The 19,921-nt window shown below is 37.0% G+C and overlaps 3 protein-coding genes across 3 annotated transcripts; 1 reads left to right on the top strand and 2 right to left on the bottom strand.

The window, feature by feature from the left end:
• Positions 1–493: 493 nt before the first annotated feature.
• On the bottom strand, positions 494–10,524 carry LOC116307127 (uncharacterized). Its single transcript, XM_031717283.2, has 13 exons — positions 10,361–10,524; positions 10,090–10,131; positions 9,294–9,349; positions 8,708–8,747; positions 8,110–8,203; positions 7,630–7,698; positions 7,190–7,246; positions 6,656–6,806; positions 6,445–6,478; positions 5,844–6,114; positions 3,698–4,633; positions 3,056–3,251; positions 494–2,749 (listed from the first exon to the last, which is right to left on the bottom strand). Exons 1-13 carry the CDS (start codon positions 10,505–10,507, stop codon positions 2,497–2,499), a joined length of 2,346 nt encoding a protein of 781 aa, XP_031573143.1. The 5' UTR covers positions 10,508–10,524; the 3' UTR covers positions 494–2,496.
• Positions 10,525–11,061: 537 nt separating this feature from the next.
• Positions 11,062–13,660, top strand: LOC116307147 (mitotic-spindle organizing protein 1-like). The gene is made up of 3 exons (XM_031717301.2): positions 11,062–11,169; positions 12,390–12,535; positions 13,467–13,660. Exons 1-3 carry the CDS (start codon positions 11,124–11,126, stop codon positions 13,494–13,496), a joined length of 222 nt encoding a protein of 73 aa, XP_031573161.2. The 5' UTR covers positions 11,062–11,123; the 3' UTR covers positions 13,497–13,660.
• On the bottom strand, positions 13,656–19,396 carry LOC116307168 (3-ketoacyl-CoA thiolase, mitochondrial). Its single transcript, XM_031717320.2, has 7 exons — positions 19,127–19,396; positions 18,423–18,551; positions 17,519–17,635; positions 16,551–16,698; positions 15,398–15,573; positions 14,878–15,078; positions 13,656–14,446 (listed from the first exon to the last, which is right to left on the bottom strand). The coding sequence occupies exons 1-7, from the start codon at positions 19,307–19,309 to the stop codon at positions 14,207–14,209; spliced, it is 1,194 nt and encodes a 397-aa protein (XP_031573180.2). The 5' UTR covers positions 19,310–19,396; the 3' UTR covers positions 13,656–14,206.
• Between the last annotated feature and the right edge of the window lie 525 nt (positions 19,397–19,921).

Raw genomic sequence — 19,921 nt, 5'->3', positions numbered from 1 at the left:
TTTTTTGGGTAACATCATTGCTTGAAACCTGGTAAAGTCCTGTGAAAGGACTGAATTAATTTTGTTCAAGTCCTTGGACTGGATCAAAATTAATTCAGTTAGGGACTTATCTGTTCCTCAAGTCTTTCAATCCTAAACAAATAACTTCCCAAATTATTATTGAGTATGAGAAGTCATTTCAAAGCTTCGGGCTGGACGGAATTTCAAGTCCTTGCAATTAGTTCCAACTTGCTTGGAATTGAATTATCCCATCCAGTCCCTCATTGTCGGCTTTGGAATATTACATACAACACCGATACGAGCCTGGCGGGGATTGAACCCTGGTTGCATTTTTGCGAGGCGAGCAAACCTAATACTGTTACAGCACCTATGCTTCACCTTTATCACAGGTTTATTAAGAGTGCTTCAGTGCCTGTATAAATAAGTTAAAAGGAGACTCTGCTCGCAGGGTAGTATAAATACTATTCCCAAGATCAAATTACTATGACATCAGTTTTCTTGTGAATTGTTTTAGTACTTCAAAGAATCTGTTTGTTGTTTGTATTTACAAGGTTATACACCTTTATCATCAATTATACTGATTATTTCTGACATGATTGCAAACCCAATAACTTCAACATTTCCTTATTTCAGCCAGTAATTCCCTAGTCTCCTAGTCTCCTAAGCAGCCTCTATTAGTGTTGTTAGATACTCAGAGGAGTGAGTGTTGTGTGACAACACTAGTAGAAACCGTGTAGGAGACTTGTAATTCCCTTGGTATATCTTTTTATGAGAAAATAAATAATGACTGGACGATACTCAAGCAAAGAATTTTTTCTTAGTGGTATAAATGTTCTGAAATGGGATACTTCGGTGTGATGAGGTCAATGTTATAGCAGTTTTGAATATTAAGCTTTGTAGCTGCATTTAGAAATTTTTTTTTTTTTTGCTGCCAAGAATCAAAATCAATCAGAAGGGAAACATTTAACATTTTTGACTAGCAGCAGCAAAAAAACAAATTCTGACGGGCAACTTGTAGTAATTTACAGTATTACAATAATAAACATGCGAACTTTGTGTCTCCAAGTTGCATGCTGACATTTGGTTTGTTGCTGCCCCCAGTCAAAAATATGAAAGGTACCCAATTGATTAGGTTTGATTGACAGCAGCGAAAAAATTTTTTTCAGCATGCAGCTCGCAGACACAGAGGTCGCATGTTTACAAACATTGCAGTAAATGATTAGAAATTGATGTCACAAACAGCTATTGAGTTCTAAATTATTGACAAAAGTCTGAACACTTCCTAAATGCCAACATTGAACATTCTATCCAAAAACTATAGAAACACATGCAGTTGGCTAATCCAAAATATAGACATCAAAATTAACATCTCAATTATGTAAAAATGTTTATAAGATGTATTAAGAAAAGTTTTTTGCATGAGCAATAAAAATTCGGAAGCATGGTATATTTATCATAGTGTATGTTGAATATCGTATGTAATTCTACTCTTTTTTTGTTATGCACATAATTCTGCCCCATTTTCTTACATTTTTTTTGCAAAATTGGCATTGAACATGAATAGCATCAGAACTGTGTTCCATAAACTAATATAGCACAGTTCTCATCCAATTAGAGTGCATAGATAGATGACTATATAATAAATAGTTTTGTTTCAAAGCTCAAATAAGCCTGCATAGTGATGCTTTGGGGAGAGAGAGGAGGTTAGAGAAGTCCTCCCTTCCCAAAGTGCTGCTTTGCAGGCTTGGCTCAAGTAAAATAACTCTATTTTGATCTCCTAAAAGTATGAGACAGCTTGCAAAACTCTTGGTATTCGAGGATGTTTTTATAAGATTCCATACTAGACTTCTCCACAGGCTAGGCTCATAATGCCATTCATATTTTGGGAATGATTGTTCCACAACCCTTTACCTAGACTATAAATATTTCCCATGTTACTACTATTATCATTGAAACACGACCCCAGGGACAGATCCGGGGGGTCACTATTACAAAGGTTTTACCAGGAACTTGAGGAAAAGGGGGGTGATTGTTACTAACGATATAATGAGAAATTTGAGCTAAAGGGGGTGACTAGTCATCTATTTTACCACCCCTGGACCCTCTAAGTTTAATGTCTAGTTTACCATTTAGTGTTTCAATGACTGCCAATCAAAGAACCGCAAAAAAAATGGAGGGAGATGGACTGAATTAAAGATTCTAGAGAATTAAAAATTCACTCTAAGAGCTCCCTGAAGATAGAGTGAAGGCATTAAACCCGTGCAATAGATATTAGACTAATACACATTAGTAGATCTTAATACCATTGTTTTCTTTTGTGTCTATTTGACTATTACACGCTGACTAGTGTTTTCTATTTCACGGGTTAAATGCCTTCACTCTATTGGATTTTTTACATTTCAGTTCTTCGATTGACGGCCGTTGAAATACTAGTCTCTGAATGGGACATCAAACTTCCCGGGTCGCACTTCAACGATAATGGTACTAATCTTTCAGCTAATAGAATGATTTTAGCTTTAGACTCTGTATCCTCATTGATTTTTCCCATCTAATGACACTTTTCTTCCATTCGTCAAACCCACTATCAAAATGTGTGTGAGTGTAGTGGGATGGAAGAGGCATTCTGGACACATATCCTTCTGGATTGGCGCTGTATATCTTGCTAGTGGATGGCCAGTTGGTAGGTGATAGAGGTCTTGTGTTGTTATGCAGCCTTGGAGGGAATGATCTGGAAGGTGGCCAAGATGTTCTGCAAATCAATTAACTGATAATTGAATGAACGGGTGATTGGATGGATGGATGGACGGACGGACGGACGGGTGGATGGATGGACGGATGGACGGATGGATGGATAGATGGATGAATGGATGAATGGAAGGATGGATGGATGGAAGGATGAATAGAAAGATGGTGGATGGATGGATGGATAAATACACATAAGACAACACTGTCATGGACACAGTAAAGCATGTCACTACTCAAAGTTTTTCTCTACAAAATTCAGGCAAAAAAAGTTTATAAAATTTTCCAGCTACACATATTTTTACATACATACCTTTTAGACTCATTTCTTGTATCTGTATACAGTTGTGGGCTATATGCATCAACATAGTCTGGTATTCTATACGATGGCCGGCCATAAATAGCTTTCCTGTCAGCATAAGACAGTGGGTATGTCCTTGGTGTCCTCCATTTACCTGCTAGAGGAGACTTATAAGCTGGTGTTGATGCAGTCCATTCAGTAGATTGTACTAGAACAACAAAATGGGCAATAATGATACTGTAAGTCACACTTTTCTCTTCTCAAAGGTCAAAGGTTACCTGGCCAATATTGCTTACATTGGTAGGCCAAAATAATCAATATTGATACTGTAAGTTACACTTTCCTCTGCTCAGAGGTAAAAATAGTTGTCTTGCGAATATTTTTTACATGTCAGGAGGTTTTGGGGTGGGGTGAGGTGGGGGCATTGGGCCATGGTCTCCTCTTTTAGCTTCTCATTTACTCGAGAGTTAGTCTCATATAATGCAATGTCAGAATTATTACAAATACCAACGGTAAAGTAAAGAATGCACAACTTTAACAATACACTTTGAAATTCCACAGACCTTCACTGGAACACATGAATATTCGACACAAAATCGAGCAAGGCAACATACAGAAAATTACTCAAAACTGGTATACTACTGATGGTCCTACCTTCTCTTAAACAAGATTTCAAGATCTCTTTTCTTCGGATCACATCTTCCACTACAGGTGTCAATCTCTTTGCACTATTTTCACTCTGATATGCCCTGTTCTCATGGTAACTGGTCTGAGAGAAGACATCGTTTCTCATACCTCCAAATTGATTTCTTGTTTCAAACCTGTTATAGTCATTGTCAAAAGAGCTTCCAAGTCCTCTTGGTCGCATGGATGGGACTGTCAGAGGTGTTGACATGCCGACAGGTTGTTGCCATGGAAACTCTGATACATTCATATTTGATATTGAATAGTTGTAAGATTTGCTGTAGACACCATTTTCTGTTTCATTTTGAACTGACTGTGTGACACGGTTTGCTCTTCTGAGTGCTGCCGAGGCCTTAATCATTACCATATCATCATCAAGGTCCTCGCCAGATCCTTCCAATTCCCTACCATAAAACCTTTCCTTAACTTTTCGTCTGTCCTCCCATAAAACCTCATCATTCTGACTACCCATTCTTTGCTCCTTGGCATTCACATATACTTGATCATTTTGTCTATTTCCATCAGGAATTTTTGTGGAGCTCAAAATGTTTGTCATGCTCGTTTCCATGGCTTCATCACCATTGTCATCCTTGCTAGTTTCTTTTATCATGCTGATGTCATCAGGTGACTGCAAGTCTTCCATGCTGACTCTGGGAGGCTTTTTCTCATGTTGAAATTGAGCATCTTCTCGTTCTTGTTCATCATAGACACTTGATTCATTTGCAAGGTCTTCCATTGTTATCTTTGCTGGTCTTTCACTATCCTCACTATCATTGCTACTTGTGTTGTCATCGTCATCATTATTGAAATTGCTCTCTTCTTGATTCTCATGAGCGTCTAGAGCAGAGAGCTTCAAGGGACTGGCTTCAATGCAATGACTGCCGCCATCCTGCTTTCTTTGTAGTTCTGTCAAATTTAAAAAAAGATAATAGAATACGCAGACATTAAAAAATGGATGTCACAATTATAAGATAGACCTCTTAACCTCGGACATATTGTTTTCCCATTCCCTAGAGTATTCTTTCTTTGTTTCACAGTTGTACATAAGAAGACACACGAATATAGAGTTCTGTCACGTACATGGATACATTAACTCAAACAGAGAATCCTGTTCTCAACAGAATGACTTTTCTTGCTTTTTATACTGTTCAAATTTTATAAGTTTTCATGTGTTTTTCATGGTTATAATTTACAATGACTCGGAGATTTAGAAAACTAGCGTTAAATAAAACCTTCAAAAAAATCAGTTCTCACTTTTGAAAAACCTTGAATAATGAAATCACTCGCCTCTCGCCGACACAACAGAGCAAAGAGAAAGGCAATTGTACAAAATTAAGACATAAGTAGTCGATAATTTAAATTATTGTGATGTTTTTAGATGGCAAAACATGATAACTGGAAACATACAGTATCTGTTGTTTCAAGGTGTTAGATCGCGTTAAATATGTAACAATAAAACGGGCTTGTCACTATCAAAAATAAATAATTCACTGGCGAAAAAGATAAAAATAAGACGGGAGATAGTTAAGTAGAATATTGAAAATATATCTATCAAATTTTACCTTAAAATGACCTCTTTTACGAAAGCAATTATTATTTTTGAAGCGAGGAGAAACGACGAAGAGTTCGTGAAAAACACAGGGATCCCATAACAAAGAATACACAATCAGTCCGTAAGGGGTGGGGGCTTATTTTATAATTTTATCCTTCACACTGAGGGCTTATTAAAAGGGGGCTTATTATTAAAAGGCTGGTGGCTTAATAGAGAAATACAGTATTAATGGTTTCCATTTCAATCCTCCTGGGAATGTATTCGTAAATTAAATTATCGTTTGGATTAATGCACCAGAATAAATATCATGCCTCAAAATAAGCCATACGGTTCCAAAAACCATTTTCTTCAAACCCTGAAAAAACCTCTGGACTGAGTGAAGCCAGGAAAACCAGAGTTCTCAGAGAAAAAATTTTCAAATCAAGGGAGATCTTAATGACTGAACTCTACTCACATGTTATGCCAAGTCCAGGAATTGAACCTGAGGTGAGTTACCTACTCCGATCCTAAACTTGATTCCCATTTTTTACCACAGGCAACCCATAAAATAAATTGTATTCTAACCTATACTTTCATTGTCTTCATTATCATACTCCCGTTGATCATCTTTGATGGGTGATATATCTGGGAACATGTCTAGATCTTGTTCAATTCCCGACGACTCCAATACATTCGATGCCTGGAAAGAACCATCTACAGCTTTTGAACTGTGTAGCTTGTTCAATGGTGTGATGTGCCCAGACCGTATAGGTGACACGTCTGGACATGGTGTGCTCAGGCGTGGTGTTCTTTCTTTCTTTTGTTCGGAATGTTTACCGACAGGACTTGAAGTAGTCTGAGAAAAAAATTAGTTAGGTCATTATAAATCATTTGAGAGGCCGGCCATCAACCATATAGAGTGTACTATATTTATCCCATTTCAGACTATATATTTCATGTGGGCATGGATACAACTCAAGTGAAGGGTCTGAAATAGATTGGATATATTTACCAAGGTTTCTATAGCTAAGTGCTGTTGTTGTTTGTTTGGGGAGTGGAAGGGGGGGGGGGGGGGGGGGGGGGGGTTATGGAGGGAGTAAATCCAGATGTTAGAGGTGTGTACACTACCACTACACCACCCTTGATTTCCAAACACGTAATAAAACTAATACAACTTCAGACTTACAAGTGTTGGACTCTTTGAAGCTTTGAGAATTGACCTAAAGAAGAAAATCATAAAAGAAATATATTATAATTAGTCCATTTCCACTGTATTTTGGCTTCTTAGTTAGGTTTGTAAAATTATAGTGTTACTAATTGGTGCATCTTTCGGAACTGGATAATATTTTAATTATTCTCATAGAAAAGGACTTGCTAATAGTTTATTTATATTCTACCTGATTTTGTGATTTTCTTGATTGTTGTTGACATCCTTTATTCTCTCTGTTTGTTCCTCATGAGGAAAGAGTTTTCTACGTATAAATGAAGATCCTGAGAGGTCTTTGCTGTTGTCAAGGTCGTTATGCATGAAGGTTTGAAATGCTGAACCTGTATGACAAGATGACAGTATTATCAGGCACTAATCCCCCTATGCTGAGAAAGCCACACTTTCTTCTTGAAACATATGTGCATTAAGGTCCCAGAGGGTCGAACTGTGGACGTCTTGCTTAGCAGGCAGCACACTAACCAACCAAGCTACACTTGCTCTTTAAAGCAAGTGTGTGAGGTCACTGAGGATCAACCTATGGACCTTGTGCTTAGAAGGCAGCACACTAACCAACCAAGCTACACTTGCTCCTTATAAAACAAGTGTGTGAGGTCACTGAGGATCAAACTATGGCCCTCTTGCTCAGCAGGCAGCATACTAACTAAGATCTTGCTTAATTGCGGTCGGCACATAAATTGTTTAAAATATATATTATTATTCTTACCTAATATTTCTTCTAAATCAACATTCCATGGAAAAGACAGTGCAGTCTGAGTACCAGCTATATATAAATAAAAAAGTGTGAAAAAACCCACCATTTTAATTTGTCAATAGTATAATAATTAATTACATGATCAGAACTTATAAGTCCAACAATAAGTCAACACAATCACCCAAGTTTTAAAAGTATTGATAAAAGGGTAAATTTTACACTGTGAAAAGATGAAAAAAATGAAAAAACTTACTGGACATTTCAGACGCTAGTTAGCTGTAAGTAAGTTTTTTCATATTCTTTTCACAGTGTATTTATTAAAATTTACCCTTTTATCGTTACTGTTTCATTAGAAACACTGATGCAGCTCACACAAGTTTTTAGCTAGTTATCTCTTCAGTTTTAAAAGTACAAGGCAAAAGGTTCATCACTCAATAATGCATAATACTTGCCGTCTACTTTTACACTGTTGCTTTGAGAAGAGTAGGATGATTCCATGGAGCAATCATTTGCAGCTATATCTATGACAATTATAGATGAGACAAGATCTAGTAAGCCTTTTAAAGCATTTTACAAATGAAGAAATAAAGTCAGGAAATCTCTTCAAATGGGAATAGAAAAGAGGGATAGGCCCTTTGAAGTTAACGGTCGTGTTTTTGTACCTTGGTGAGCAAAATTTTTTAATTTTTTAAAAATTGGTGATTCTTTGAATGAAACGATGTGTAACAATTGTGTCATGAAATGCAGTTTTATTACAATCTCTCAAAACAGGTTGTAAAAAGTTTGTTTGTTCACCAGTAAATTTCACCCATGGGAATCATGAAGATGTTCATTCATTTGCTCTCAGTGAATTGATCAACATGTGATTACTGAGCTGCAAAGGGCCTGTTGCATTTCTACTAGTCTAGGATATTGCCCTGCCCTTCACTTACATTGAGTGTCTGGAGGCAAGGGAGAAAAAGTGACATGCTTGGCTGAACGGTTAGGAGTCCAAGGAGATGGAACAATGGCGTCTTGGGAAAAGTACTGCAAGTAGATGAGACAATAATTATTTAGAGTCAAATAATAAGTGAAAGGGAAATAACCCCTGAATCAACTGCAAATAATAAAAAAAAAGAAAGAAAAAAAAAAGAAAGAAAGAAAAAAAAAAAAAAAAAAAAAAAAAAAAAAAAAAAAAAAAAAAAAAGAAAAAAGAAAAAAGAAAAAGAGAAAAGAAAAGTCCATGTGACAACCTATGAAAAAACCTTCCAAATTTATCAATGCCCTGAAACAACCTCTCGACCAAGCTCTCAGTTGAATTAAGTCAGGTTACAGCTAGCTCTAGGATTGAACTGGAATTAGCTGGTTAGGTTTTGAGGAGGTAGGAAAACTGGAAATCCCAGAGACAATTTAAAGCCACAATTCAAGGGAGAGAGCTATGAAGCTCTACTCACATGTGATGTGGAGTCCAGGAACTGAACCCAGGACCCCAGAGGTGAGTGCATTACTCCTAAGCCACCCATCCTTCATATCAATTCAAATGTTTTCTACCTCATCTATGGCGTCTTGTGCAGCCTTCTCATCTTCTTCCCTGTTAAGGAACACATTTTCCAGCTTTAAATATAATTCTAGAGGTTGTCATATGTAAAAAAAGCTGTGTAATATATGCGCCAGCTTAAGTAAATTGTCATATTTTGACATGCCTGCACAGTGTTCAGTCATTAGAGTTGGTCTGGCCAGCTTGAACCAAAGACATCCAACACAACAGTTCAATGCTCAACTAACTGAGCCAATTATCCAGGTTACCGGCATTTGCATTGCTATGCGGCCACCCCAGACAAAAATCGTGACGTGCACTTTGCAATAGACTGCCGTCAATCAAACACGTTGATGCCATCTTCAGGCGTGTGTGATTCAAAAGGCGCCAAAACTTCGGTTGATTGTTTACAAGTATTATGAGCCACACTCAACAGGCCTATCCGGGCCGACCCAAACGCGTGTAAATGACGTCAACTTGTTTGATTGACGGCAGTCTATTGCAAAGTGCATGTCGTGATTTTTGTCTGGGGTGGCCGCATAGCAATGCAAACGCCGGTAAAGATAACTGGCAAACTTCAAAATTTTCCTAGAACTTTACCTTTCATAAGTACTGCTGTACTCCTGATTTGGGTATTCATCCATGTCTACTGGGTACTGGGGGAAAAAGAAACACATCGAAAATAAAACTTTTTTTAACAGTAAACATTCTGTATCATCATCATCATCATCATCATCATGCAGTGTGTATTCTGCATCATCATCACCCATTCTAGTCTCCCCCAGCAATCAATTAATGTGCACCATACACTACTGTCCAATATACATGACAACATTATTTCCTTATTTTTTAAGGAGATCAATGGAAGTTAGTGACTGCCCCCATCCCGAAGCCTGCCCATGTATAGGCTCCCTCAAGACCAACATGTGAACACTCACTTGCAGATCTTCAGGTTTTACGCAGAACTCGCTAATTTCAGCTAATGTTTTCTATTTTTTGTTGAGTTTAGGGAGATTTCAGTAAACATACCACTTTAAGAATAAAAGTTATTGCATTTATGGCAAGGGCAAAAAAATATCTGAATGTTTACTGAAGTTTTACAAACAAAAACAAGGGATCCTTCACTTTTTACTTGGGAGGGGGTGGGGGCAGTGGGAGTCTTCCTGGGGTAGGGGGTCTTTAAAAAATGGCTCTAAAGGGGGCCACAAAAAATGATTTGTGCAATAACGATACATAGCACTTCTCAATAAGCAAAATTTATAATTAATGCAGGGACCATTTTTCAAAGCAGCAATGAATAGGGGGTCAAATTTCTTGTATGGCATGAGTTACCAAGCGAATCCCTGCATCCCCAGTTAACGTACTACTGATTTTCTTTTCTTTTTGTTTTACTTACAAGTCGAGATATCTGTTCAATAGACCATCGGAATTCTTTTTTCTGTGAAGATGGCATAGAAATATTGCTTTAAATAATGATTCTTATTCTAATGATGTTGAAAAACGCCATGAAAACATGAGTGGCAGGGTCCATTAACAACTAACATTACTCTGTAAGCTAATTTTGTTTTGATATTTGGAGAAATATTTTAAAACGGCTCGATATTATACTGTTAAGTACTCAGAACATCAATCGAGATTATAAATATTATAAATAAGATAGAAAATACCTTTTTGTTTACTGGAGTTTCGGGTGTTTTAGGTGCAGTAAACATCGAAGGACTGAATCCTGGAAAATTAAGTTTGCCTTCTAGATCACTATCGAACGGATTTCTCGTTATTTCCATCGAGGACAGAGAGGTTTGACTATCAGACATTGTCGCATTAAAGTTGTTTTAGCTTATATTTGTTATTTTGGGCATAAAAAAAATGAAAAAATAGAGCTCACTTGGAAAAAGTTTTTGATTTTGAAGTTGAATTTTTTGAATTTACCGCCTCGAATTCATTTCATGGCAGGACAAAACCTGTATCTTGGGAGAATTCAGAGATCAATCACGACATTCGCGCTTCATATCGGCTAATAAAAGGCAAATTAATCACTGAAATTAGTAGAAAGCTTTCAAAAACACTCCCATTTAATTTTACTTAATGCTTTCAACATAACAAAACAATTAGAGAAATTAAATGTTTAATTTATAGCAAAATTAAATAACTTTTTACAAACTTTTCTGCAAGAGTAGCAGTAAGAATTTATATTTTGATCTTCAAACGTCTGTAAATCAATTAACTATTTCTCAATAAAATCAAACTACAATTACTTAATTTAAAGATTTCTTAAATACACACTTATTTAGAAGTGTTTTTAAGCTAAAATATTGTTTAGAAGCATAGTAAATGTATGAAAAAAATATTGAATTTTGAATAGGAGTTCAAATTCTTAATAAGTACACTCGTACATAGCTGTTTAGCCGCTTGTCTGGTCTTCATTGCAAGATGGCGGACAGAAGTAAAGTTTCTTCTGCGCGGGAAGCGATGGAAAGTAAGTTTATACCCAAACTAAAAGCCACTAGTAGTCTTCTACCATCTTTACTAAAAATTAAAGGCTTTCATGACGCGAGGGAGGGAATTTAGTAGCTCAAATAAGTCTAGAAATGTTTTATTTTTATTACCAAACTTATTCTTTCATGTTCAAGATTTTCTAACATCGGAAGTATAAAATGAAATATTGATATTTTATTATTTAAACTTAACCAACTAAGAACTTGAATATCACTCATTGGTTGATAATCTAACTTGATTATCATTATAAGGAGGAAAAGTTCAGTGAAAAATATTAAGAACACTACTTTTTTCCTTAAATTTTCACGGACTTGTTTACTTGATCAGTGACCTCATCGCTATTAGCTCCTTCTTCACTTGGGGAAAGAACTTAGATAGTTATAAGCTTAGGTTTCATATTGGTGGCTCATGAACATTCAATAATTAAACATTCCTAGGCCGGAAAGGAAAAGTTGGGCTTCCTGTGTTGTCAGGATCTCAAGGTTTTGTAGATTCCAGATAAAGCATGGGATTTTGGCTTCATTCAATCTTACCAAATGCATATGTATGTACCTCGAAGGGGACTATGCTTACTCTTGAAGCAGCCTGCGGGCAAAACCTCAAATAAAAATACAGGGCTTATATAATAACGGACAGACTTTGGACAATGTCTGGCCAGAACTGGGCATTGTCCATTCAAATGTTTACCTTGCCAGTCATTTTGACCAGTAACATTTAGCCAGAAATGAGGTATGACTGAGCTACGAGTAATTTGGCCTGTGATCATAACTGGCAACTAATCAGCATTATTTTAAACCCTGAAATACAGTCACAGGGGCGGCGGAACCGGGGGGGGCCGGGGGGCATGTCCCACAAAATTTTTAGGGGGGCCTAGTCGCCCCACAGAATATTGGTTCACATGAAATAAAAATGCATAGATTCGATTTTTAATACTGTTATCAAGTTGTTGTTGTGATTTTTTCCAGTGCCCCCCCCCCCCCCCCCCCCCCCCAAGATTTTTTCCGGTGCCCCCCCAAAGATTTTCAGCTTACGCCTCCCCTGAATCACTTATAATTGGCATTATTTTAAACCCTGAAATACAATATGTATATTTCCAGTGATCTAAGCTTCATGTTATTTTTGATTGAATGAAGTCAAAACTCCAAATGGTTTGTTCACATGATTATGAAATTGAATTTAAATATAAATATTTTTACTTAGCATTGACAGAAATCTCGAAGCTTTTGAACACTGGACTGGATTCAGAGACCTTAGCCATCTGTGTAAAGCTATGTGAAGCAGGCGTAAATCCAGAAGCTTTAGCATCTGTCGTACAGGAACTGAGACGTGAGACTGCAGCCTTACAAGTAAGCGTGCTCATAAACCACTTACCGTCAAAATCTTGGGGTCAAACACTGTGTATGTCACCTTATTCTTTCTGCACATGCACAACAACGTGCCATAGACTCTGGGAATCCCTAGCTTGTGGCAGCCAGAAGTCTTGTTACCTGGTGCATGCTCAAATTAGAATTATAAAATAACTGCTCTATGTCTCTTGTTCTGATTGGTTGGGAGCGCTTGCTTTATGAGAGCACACAGCACACGCACACACTTTGAATTTCATTATTTATGTAATTTGTATTTTATAAAAGAAATAAAAAACTTGCTTGATGTGCTGTGTGGAGTTATAAAGCACTTGGGGATTGGCAGAACACTCAAGAAGTGTTGAGAAGCACTTAGCTACGCGTCGTGCTTCTCCTAACACTTCTCTCGTGTTCTGCCAACCCCCGCGTGCTTTATAACTGCACACAGCACATGTGCGCGTTTTCTATTTCTTCATTAGAATTCTAGAGCTTGCCCTCCTTACCTAAGACCTTAAAGTCAAGGGGTTTTTTACTCCCAAAGACCTGTATTTATTGCTTTACAGCTGCACTGCCATTTTATCATTGACTTTCAAGGCAATTGTTATCCTTTATTGCAAGGGCTCTCGTTCGCTAGCATGTATTTTCAATCAACTGTCGCAAGAAATATTCTAATCAATTACAGCTCTTGAAATTTTAGGGTTTCCCAAAGTCACTTGCATTTCATCAAGCGTGCACATTGATGAAACCCAAAATTAAGAAATTATTTGTATTTTATGAGAAGGAGTTTAACTGGGGAAAACCATCAATATATATGAAACCAAGTCAGGCCACAAATCTATTGGCGAAATGTGAGCAATGTCCACACAACCAATCTCTCTCAATATGTAATCACTCTAATTTCTGGTTTTCCTATTTATTAATATTTTTGTTTCAGAATGCAGATGAAGAAGAACAACGGAAATAACAGAACCAGTAATAATTGTCTGTGTTTTGTATATTACTTTGCCAGTCATTGTAACTTCATAGTGAGAAATAGCTTTTATATAGTATTACCATTCAATCTTATATTGCATCTTGTAAATAAAGGTTTGTAAATATAAATACAATACAACAACAGGTAAAATATAATGTAAAGTACTGAATTTATTCTTTCAATATTCTTTGTACATAACAATAAACGTTTCCTAAATTTGCAAGAATGACCACAAAACAACGACGCCAAGTCAAGGTTGGACCTGAAGGGTTCAAACACATGCACTAGCTAGGAGTTGCGTCTGCTTGTGCCGCCAGTGAGAGCCAGGCTTTAGGACCAGAGAGGACAGGGCAGAAGAACGGTTTTTAACCTTTCGCCATAAGGAAAGCTTTACGTATTCAAGCTCAATATTTTGTAAACACGTTCTTTTGGAGCCAAATAGCTAAATATCAAATGTGACCAAAATTTATTGAATGCGTATTTGAGTTATAAAGCCGTGAACTTTGGGAGAGGTGATATTTTGATCAGCAGAAAAACTGACATTTTCATAAATACTAATAAGTAGATTTACTCTAATTGGACAAAATCTCATCAAAAGTTTCGAGCAGCAACACAAATGAAACACTTAAAAAATTAGAGTATCATGAGAGTAACAGGCTATTCATTTTTCTTTCATGTCACCAGAGAGTGCTCTAATATCTTCATGACATGTTTTCTAGTACAACTGCTATCCCTTGCCCTCCACCAATGCAAGCAGAACCTAGAGTATATTGTAGTTTCTGCCGTCTCATCTCATGGACTAGATGGCTGGTGATCCTCGCTCCTGATGTACCTACTGGGTGACCTAGCGAGATAGCACCTCCATTGATGTTTGTTTTTTCCATGTCTAGATTAAGGTCCTTTTGTACTGCTAAAAACTGTGGAGCAAAGGCTTCATTGACCTATGGGACAAGATATTATATTGGTTACATGTAGCATCATTTTTCCCCCAATAGGGCATGTGCGTGTTATGTCATTGCCATCATCTTCGTTGGAGATGACAAAGCATTGCTCATTAGCTTCTCTTGTTAGATCAACAATGGTGGTCGTTTCATTTTTTTTTTTCAATTGAGGCATTTTGAGTCACATGGTTGCACACACAGTATATGGGAAAAAAATAATGAATGAACATTTACACATGGTTTAAAAATGGTGACAGGCCCTAATATTTACCCTACCGCACCCCTTTCCAAAAGAAACGTCGTTGAAAATACTGAGAAAACCCTATTCTCTCCAACAGGAATCCCTCTTTTTTTTTTTCTATGGGCTACCTGTGGAAAGACAGGTAGCCCATCCATAGAAAAATGCAACTCTTTGAGAAGCTTAATCCTACCTCAATCAACTGCATATCATCAAGAGTTTTGTCAGCACTTTCCAAAGCAGTCTTAATAGCTGGAACAGGACCAATCCCCATAATGCTTGGTTCTACTCCTGCAATGCCGTAGGACACAAGTCGAGCCAAGGGAGTTAGTCCATGGTCTTTGACTGCTTTTTCACTTACTAAAACCAGTGCAGAAGCTCCATCACAGATTCCCTGTCAGTCACAAAAAGTTGAATCATCAGCAACAAAAACAGTAGCTATAAAACAAAAAATAGTAGCTATTTAGTGACTAATAGTTGCTTGCGCTCAACCAGAACATTCATCATACAAAGACAAATACACAAGAGACCATTTGTGTCTTTTGTTTAATAAATGTTCTGTTTGAGTGCTAGCAACTATTAGTCACTAAATAGCTACTATTTGTCAGTATCAACTTTGTTTTTATTTCATGGTTTTACTCCATGCGCTCTAACTGAAAAGGTAGATAAGATAGTGCTTAGTGATCTAAATAGTAAGTGTTAAATATACTAACAGAAGCATTTGCTGCTGTTACGGTTCCATCTTTCTTGAATACAGGAGGTAATTTGGATAACTGTTCTAAGGTAGACTGTGGACGAGGATGTTCATCTACAGCAAACTCCTCAGGACCCTTCTTTCCTTTGACTGTGATCGGCACTATTTCTTCTTTGAACCTCCCTCCTTCTTGAGCTAGAAATGTCATAGAAAGAAAAAAATACTTTATAACCATCACTTGCTACAAAACACCTTCAAGTGCTTATAAGCCTTTACACAATATTTTCAGAATTGATTCTTTAAATAGTGAGTAGTTGATTGTGAAAATAATTCGTCATTGGAATGTCGGGTCTTTGAGATACAAAGGTTTATATTTCCAATATGTTAATGACTATGACGTAACATAAGGGATTTGAGTTATTTTATGGCAATTTTTAATATTGAACGCTGGACGTTTTTTGAAAACAAATTTGTAAGAACCTTTACGTGAGTCACGAGTAAAAGGGGGATGCTTTTAAAATACTGTATTCCAGAATGGGTGCAGTGCTGTATATTAAATGATCCCTTATGTTATGTCATAGTCATTAACATATTGGGAATATAAACCTTCGTGTCTCAAAGACCCGACATTCAAATGATGAAATATTTTCAAAATCAACTATCCACTATCTAAAGAATCAATTCTGAAAATATTGTTCAAAGGCTTATGAGCACTTTCAGCTTTTTGCTCACCTCGATAATAATATCTGGGTGGAATAAGGAAAAGGATAGAAACAACATTTTGATCTCCTAAACAAAACTTTAAAATATTAATATTCTACCAGACCCTATCAATGGCAAGTTAAGAATAATAAATCTCAATATTCAAAAAATTTATTATTCTTTTCGAGAATACAGACTCATGATTGGAAATAATAACTGAATCAAAACTCGAATTCTGAATTCGAACACCATAATCCAATCAGAATTTGAGTTCCGAGTCTTTGAGTTATTGTTTTGAATCTGAGTCTTCATATTGTCAGTAAGAATAAATGTCGCATCTAAGCAACATTACTTGTGCATGCACCCCATCTCAGGATTAAGAAATGGCATTTTTAAAAACTTAAAAAGAATTTAACAGACCCTATCAATGGCAAGGCGTGGCCAAGAGGGGTCTGTCTAAGCAGCCTTACCTGCACCCCATCTTTGCTGAGATAAAAGAGCAAACTCATCACACTGTTCTCTGGTTATGTTGTACTTCTCGGCAAGATTCTCAGCTGTGACTCCCATTGGTAATTTTGCTAACATGTCGGTCAAACCTTGCCATAAAGTGTCTTCCATCTAATGAACAAAATCAAAGATAGCCAGATTTATATTCCACTGAATTACGGGAATGCTACTAGTAATCTGAACACTCTCTAATAATAAGGTATTAACTTAAATGATGTTCCCGACATTGTTAACTCAATTAAATCATTTCATACCCATAATTTTTGTTTTGCTTTCTATACAAAAGACACCAACCCAATTTATTGAGTTTGACAAACAGTTTAATTTAAAAGATACTTATCAATATTATAGGTATACAATAGTTTCTTATTCTTACTGTGGTTTTTCCATATGTAAACTTGGTAGTTGTGAATTGCACACTGAAATTTGTTTTTCACTGCCACCAATCAAAACTAACCGGTTTGTACCGTTTATGTTCTTGACTGGTGGTAGTAAAACCAATTTCAAAACAAGCCGTTGAAATGTCTGAGTGTGCAGAATATAGAAAACCGCAGTAACCTTCTTCATTACAAGCAGACAAAAATTTGTTATTTTTAATAAAATAATAAAGCATGCCTGCAGCCGATGGATACTCTTACTAATATTTCAGGACTTAAAATACAAGTAATTGGTAAGTCGCCAATCATGATCAACAGCCAAATTAGTTTTCACTTGGTTGAAATCATTTCTTGTCCAACCTTACTCATCAAAATGACTGATAAGATAAAGAATTTTTTGGACAAGTTCCAATTCTGGCCAGACTTAAATTTTAAGGATGACCTAACTGGTAGGATACCTTGATTTGCCAACTAATGACATATTAATTATAGGAAAAAAATCTAGTAGCTCAGATCTCTAATTATTATGAAAAACAATTCTTTTGCAAACCAACCTTCAAATCAATGCCCAGTCTTGTTCCAAACCTAGCATCTCTGACGGCATAGGGAGCCTGGCTCATGTTTTCTGTTCCACCAACTAGAACAATATCACTGTCTCCAAGAATAATTTCCTGAGCAAACAAATAATTGGGTGGCTGTTATTAGATTTTCTTGAATGGAGTGATGGATGGATGGATGGAAGGAAGGAAGGGTGGATGGATGGACAGATGGATGGACAGATGGATCAATTGATCGTTCAATGGATGGATGGATTGGTGGGTGATTGGATGGAAGGAAGGGTGGATGGATGGACAGATGGATCGATGGATGGAAGGAAGGTGGATGGATGGATGGATGGAGGGATGGATGGATGGATGGAGGGATGGAAGGATGGATGGATGGATGGAGGGATGGATGGATGGATGGAGGGATGGATGGATTGATTGGTTTTGTGATTGGATGGATGGTTGGATGGATGGATAGGTGGGTGGATGGGATGGATGGATGGGTGGGTGCAGGAGGAGTCCGTAGCCCCTAAGGTGAAATGCAGAAAGGGCTACTGACTTGTAGAGGTCTAATTGTTTTAGGGAAACAAATAATATTTTAAAACCGACACTTTTCACTACTAGTACGATACATGTGAATAGTGAATTTAAACAGCTTTGACTGTAAAAGACATAAGGCTAAATAAGGCTAAACAAGTGCAAATTAACCACCCATTACTTTTAACCCTTGCTAATAAATGTGATTAAAATCATGAAATTTACTCTATAAACAAATTGTGTAGTTCCAGAATATATCCATGCCCTCACCATGGAAGGAATTTGTAAAAGGACCCCTCATTAATCGGAGAATTCAAAGTTCCTCTGTGTTTGGGGTATGGATAATTTCTGGAAGTACAAATGATACACTTCATACTTGTGCCCCACTGATGATTGCCTGGAATCCAGATCCACAAAGACGATTGACAGTCAAGGCAGGTGATGACACAGGTACCTTGGCCTTTAAACCAATATGCCGAGCAACATATGCTGCATCTGATGCACTCTGAATAACAATAATAATAATAATAATAATCACTAATAATAATCACATTATCATCATTATCATCAACGTCATCATCATACCATTACCAACAACATCCGGTCAATCATCATCATCAATATATATGTTGCATCGATCTGATGTACTCTAAATAATAATAATAATCACTATCATCATCATCATATTACAAACATTACTAACACCAACATCATCATCATGTCATTACCAAAACCATAATCGCCATATAATCACCATTTACTAACACCTTCACATCATCATCATCATCATCAATGACCAACATCATCATCATACAATAAAGATAGGTAAGAGCTTAGCCGCTTATAATCCAGTGTAGCACTAGACAGGCTTTTTACAAACATTAGCATCGTGATGTTCATTTGCCACTAAAGCATCATCACGATAATCTTTGCCGAGTTGCTTTGTGTCATCAGCGAATTGGTCTCTGGCTGTGTCAAGGACAACGCTTAATGCTTTTTTAGTTCAAATAGTTAGGGGAAAACCTCAATAATATAGCAGCCAACTTATAACTAGAAATCCAAAATCGCATTATAAAATACCTGGATAACATTGCCAAAGATAATAGAATCCACAATAGCCGGGTCGACTTTACCAGCCTCTAAAGCAGCAACGCTCGCATGTTCGCCAAGAACAGTAGCAGTTAGATTCTTCAATTTGCCACCAAAGGAACCAAAAGCTGTCCTTTTTGCTGCAACGATGTATACTGGTCTAGCTAAAGCCATTTTAATATATATCTATATGAGGTTATTTTTAAGAAAAAGAAATTAAGGGAGCAAAGAGTTCGATGTTTTGGACTTTGAACTTTTTTTAAAAAACGGGTTAACTTAGTAACCGCGCGCTGTAACCTAACCACAGGAAGACCAACAACTAATCTGGGGTTTTCAAGCTCGTCTTTGATATAAAGGGCGTAGCCAGAAAAAAATTAAACGTAAAATGCGTAAAACGTAAAAAAAGGTATTCAGTTCAGACTGCGCGTCGTTGCTGTATGTTAGACAAGCTAGTTTGGCTAGCCGCAGGAGAGACTATAAGAATTTGGACCCAGGGAAGATTTCTTGCTGCTTGCTAGTCTGAGTTTTCTATTATCTCTTAAAAAGCTCGAGTTTTGAACTCTTCGAAAACTCACTCCTTCAAATTACCATTATTTATCATTTTCTAGGAAGAAAAGACTAGCCTGCGTCACATCCGAAATTTTCTTCGTAAATACCGACGGATGTGACGCAGGCTAGAAAAGACGCGAAACGGAAATACGACGTCGAGAACGGTGTCAAAATGCATTATAAAGTATCTGCGATCAATTCCTGCGTGCCTAGCGACCCTCCTCCAAGGCCCGGTAT

This window comes from Actinia tenebrosa, unplaced genomic scaffold (assembly GCF_029948245.1).
Source record: "Actinia tenebrosa isolate PJP-AT-01 unplaced genomic scaffold, QUT_ActTen_1.0 PGA_scaffold7__59_contigs__length_16204524, whole genome shotgun sequence".
Taxonomy (NCBI): domain Eukaryota; kingdom Metazoa; phylum Cnidaria; class Anthozoa; order Actiniaria; family Actiniidae; genus Actinia; species Actinia tenebrosa.
Note: the sequence above shows the minus strand (reverse complement) of the source record. Positions and strands in the feature narration are given on the sequence as shown.